Source organism: Daucus carota, chromosome 9 (genome assembly GCF_001625215.2).
Source record: "Daucus carota subsp. sativus chromosome 9, DH1 v3.0, whole genome shotgun sequence".
NCBI classification, from domain to species: Eukaryota; Viridiplantae; Streptophyta; class Magnoliopsida; order Apiales; family Apiaceae; genus Daucus; species Daucus carota.
The window spans coordinates 15378985-15384012 of record NC_030389.2 but is presented as its reverse complement, the minus strand read 5'-3'; the positions used below and the strand labels follow the sequence as shown (position 1 = coordinate 15384012).

The following is a 5028-nucleotide window of genomic DNA, read 5'->3' as shown; positions in this document are numbered from 1 at the left end:
TTGCATGTCACTAAAGCCAAGGGTTTCGGCTTTGATTCATATGAATCTAGAGTTGAACTCATTGTGGCTTAAAATCTTGAACAAGAAATGGTCTTGAGGAAGTGTACCACTTTCATTTGTCAAGCCATTATCTTGATATTCAAGCCCTCGGCAATGACTCCCAATGATCCGAAGGGATTCATCGTTTTTGATGATTTTTGTTGAGAAAATGGAATGATGCTTGCTGTGTTCTATGAGTTTTGATCTCTACAAATATGTTTTACAAAGTTTTAACAATTGCATGTCAAGATTTTTGCAAGAAAGGTTGGAATTTATGTATGCATGTCACGATTTTTAAAGTATGTGGTGTATGCTGATTTTGGTGTCTTTTACATGAAGTTTTAATCAATGCATGCCATGTTTCTTGTTCTGAAATACTAGTATTATGTGTACTTGATAATCCATGAATAGAACTTGTAGATATCTCCTTGATGCCATGTGTTTTGATTCGAAAAGAATGCTGAAATCGCCTATATGCAATCTACTCTGCTATGTCCTCTGTTTTTGTCTCGGAAGTTGATTTACTCCCTCCGTCCCAATCAATTCTATACAGTTTCCTTTTTGGGATGTCCCATCATTTCTATACATTCCTAAAATAGCAACTTTTTATAATATAAAACACTACTACACCCACTATCTCCATTATATAATAATAAAAACACTATTACACCCACTACTTTACTCCACTATCTCAAATCTATTATTAAAAAATATATGGGTCCCACCACTTTACCCACTTTTCATCTAACTTTACTCATCTCTTACACTTTTTCTTGGCCTCCGTGTCCGATCCCAATGTATATAATTCATTGGGACGGAGGGAGTATATGGCTATATTTAGGTTGATAATTATCATGTATAGATAGTCAGTAGGGTTGTATACAATATAGGTTAGATTTTTTGGCTTGAATGTTGGTTTTGGAGTTGAGATGGGTGTTAAGGTGGAAGGAGACACACACAAGCACTTCGGCAGAATTTTTGCACTTAGATGATAGGAGAGGTCTGGTAATGATTTGTCTAGGCATTGCTTGGCCTGAGTTTACAGGAGTTGGGAATTTGGTTAACCTTGAGTCCAGTAGCCATAAACCTTCAAACCCCTGCATTTAGTTAGGTGCACACACCCAAAGCAGTAGATACCTCAGAATAGGGCTGTTTTGAGTAATCTGAGTTTTTGTGTGGTTATCACCTTGACATGAGTGAGGCCTTCATGGGCCTTGGCTTAAATGAGATTAATGAGCCCTTAGGAAGCCTAACAAGCCATTAGAACTAAAAATCTAGTGAGAAAACAGAGTTTAAAATCAGTAAAATCAGAACAGTTGGGGAACAAGGTAGTTTTCAGCGTGTCAACTTTGAACAGAGGCCTAGGGAGGCTCAGATGGGGCATTGGCATGCGACCAAGTCTGGGAGTTAGATCTAAGAATTAGGAATCCATGGGAATTGGTTTTGTTATAATACACTAAGTACAACTCAAGATATCCCAGTTTGGACACAGGTAGCACAGAGGGGTTATGGCAGGGAACCTCACTGTGTCCTTTGAACCTTTTTAGCCTATTAGTGCAAGGCCTTTGTGTTGTGTCAATTTTAGAAGTGAGATTAGAGTATTAACAACCTTTTAGGAGTGGTTTAGAGTGAAGGCCCTAGGTGGAAGTACCTTATTTTCACCAAGTACCCGAGAGCACTTTGGAGAATCCATTATAGAGTTGTAGTGCGACCCTTGTTTAAGTATAAGGGGAATAGGGTCTGAGTTTTAGCAATCACCTTTAGGCTTAAGATAAGATCAGAATAGGGAGGTTAGAGCTTTTGTAATATCCTTTATGTGCTACTTGCTTATGTGTTTAGAATTTTAAGTATATGATATATATATATATATATAACTAGCATGCCATGTCATTATGTGACTATGTGAATTATATGACTACATGATTATGTGAATTGACTTTCATATGTACAATTGATCATGTGTACCTATAATTAAGTATATGTAATGATTTCATATCGATAGTTATATAATAATAGAGATAATAGTATACGTATCTCGAGTCTAGGCACGTATAGTACAAAATAGACTTAAAGTACAAATTAGTAACGAGATTACTATAATGTGTACGTTCCGAAGAGAAGGATTAGACTCGTGCCGTCAAGATCGAATAATCTTAGAATCTTGGGAAGGCAAGTTACTACATCCTTATCTCTAAATTGTTACAAGTATATGTGTACCATGCCACGTGAATCATTATAATTGTTTAGTTGCAATAACCACCATGCCTATTGTATTCGTAAATACCTTAATAATAACTCCCGATCATATTAGTACTTTACCTTTGAAATATTCCCTTACACTTTAGACTTCCAAATGTTAAATTCCCCATTTAAAACTTCTAATAATATCATGACACATACGCTTTCATATATACCGAATATCACTTTGATAGAAATGACTTTCTTTTGACTTTGGAACTTACCCCTTAAGTCCAATATGCGTTTGACACATCATTAGTGAACTTGTATCCCTTTGTCATATTTCAATAAAAGAGTTATCAAATCTTTTCCGGTATCTATGTTATAAATCCAAATGAATTATAAAATATTTAATCTACTTAGTGAATTGCACTAGACGCAAGTCCTTTTCACACTTTTTAGGCTCACATATAGCCTAGGGATCCCATTATATTTGAGAACCCAGTGCGGTTCGGGATTACTTCGCGGCTGATCACCGGCTGTAATTCGTAGCGTCCTAAAATGAATTTTGACGATTATATGATTATAACATGTTGCCATATTGCCATGATGCCATGATTCTTATACCATGATTATCTATATGATTTGCCATGTCTATTCATTATGTCATCATGTTCCTTAGTCTCGTCTTATCATTTAATTCTGATTTTGATTCGGACACCCTTGATATTGTTATATTGCCATGTATATTAGGACTTTTAGTACTTAGCTTGCTGAGCGTCTTTGCTCATTTTCTCGTATTTAACCCCTTTTACAGCTAGCAACCATGGTATGTACGAAGCAAACCGCCGGTAAGTCGACTCCCGGATACGCCGAGAACTGTTTGAGGTCGAAGGTAGATTATATATGATATAGGCGGCATCTGTTATTATATTTTTGTACTAGTTAGATGGGCTATTCCAAACTTTAAACTTGTAAAGATCTTGGGATTGTATTTCACTTTTGGATGGATTTGTAATCGACTTATTATCGTCTTTTGGGATTTATTATATTCCGCTTGTTCATATTAATTCGTGTGTGTGTGTGTTTTGGTTTGGGGTGTGACACACACATACAATCAATTCACTTATCGAAGATTACCAATCACCACACCCATCTCCTCACCAATCTCCTCACTAATCCACATACCAATCCCCTCATCAATCACCTTACCACTCACCACATTATTCACCTCTACATCATCCTTCACCACCACATGAAGGAGAACCACTTCAATAAAACTTCTTCCCTGAACAATAATCTTCCATTCTACCATCTCAATTTGAACCTATACCCTCACAATACACAATTCATTCCTCAAACACAATCAACCTCCCAACCACTGCCATCTGATTCTTCTATCAACACTGAGGTTCATGCCTTTCTAGAGGACTTACAGGTAGATCAGGTACTTTTTAACTTTTCATCTAGCTTTACTGTTGATAATTCAGATTATGGTTGTGACTTTGATTTTGTGTGCCAGCCTGCCAGCATTGAACCTGAAAACATCCAGGTTCATAACCCAGCTAAAGATTTCACTTCAACCACTGGTTCTTCATCAAACACATCATCTAGCACTACTACACCTGTTTTCAGAAAGGTAGCTCGGAAATAGAGTGGGAGTATTTTGATGAATCAACCCGCAACTCTGTCTCTCAGTAAGAAGCAAAGGGCGGGTGAACCTGAGACAACTGTAGCCGCATCCATTTCCACCCAAAAGGATTTGGACCACGATATGGTAAATATACAGTCTCTAGATTCATTCTCTCCACAGAATGCGTTTATTGAAATTGACCGTCCTACCGCGGTACCCTGTACAGAGTCAAGCACACCACTAGCACTAACGCTAGTAAATACACAGCCTAATACATATGTTACTACACTTAATGAGAGCATAGATTTTCATAACATATTGTATGAAAACTTTTCTGAGCACTCTTTCTTTCTGGATCAGGCCGAGCTACTTAGCAGCCTGCAAGTAAATCTGCCTTCACAGGCATCCAAAGGACAATATGTTCCTTCACTACCACCGAACCCATCTCAGGGAACTTTGGTATTTTATACAGGTACAGCTGGCGGTGTGACAAACACGAGCAAAACACATGCACTAGAGGATTGTGACAAATCTTTGAGTGTTCGTGAGGTGAATGCACACACCGACACTATTCAATAATAGGAACAATTGGCGCATCTGAAAGTTCAACTTAAAAAGCTTGTTGCTGAGAATGCTCAATGAAGAGTGGAGAGCGAGTCATTCTGCAGGAAAAGGTTGCTGATCATCTCTCTAGTTCTTTGAGAGAGGAAGTAAGAGAACATGTCAAGGGCATTCACTCCAGAATTGACAAAAATCATGAGCTTTATATGTCAAAGTTTGATAGCTTGGAGCAATCAATGGCCCAAGTTATTCAACACTTTCAGAATTCAAAATCTACAGCTCAATCATCTGGAGAGGATCCCTCAACTAAGGGGGAGAAAGATAAAGATAAAGATAAAGATAAAGACAAAGATGGAGATGATAAGGGTGGAGAGACCAAAGGCAAGGGAAATAGCTCAAACGCCGAAAGTTTCAAAGATACTTCTAATGCTGATCAAGAACAGGACAAAGGCAAAGATAAGATGCATGATTCTGATGCCTTCCACAATTACAACTATTCGGAAGACATGGAGGATGATGACATCGTTGATGATGAGTATTTTGAAGCTGGCATAGGAAACTTTGAGGAAAGCTTTCAGTTTCTTGAAGAAGAGCCCGTTGACCCTGAACATGAGTAA

The 5028-nt window shown here is 37.8% G+C and overlaps 1 protein-coding gene across 1 annotated transcript; it reads left to right on the top strand.

The window, feature by feature from the left end:
• The first annotated feature begins 3886 nt into the window (after positions 1-3886).
• LOC135149433 (uncharacterized) lies at positions 3887-5028 on the top strand. The gene is made up of 3 exons (XM_064085159.1): positions 3887-3994; positions 4211-4399; positions 4495-5028. The coding sequence occupies exons 1-3, from the start codon at positions 3887-3889 to the stop codon at positions 5026-5028; spliced, it is 831 nt and encodes a 276-aa protein (XP_063941229.1).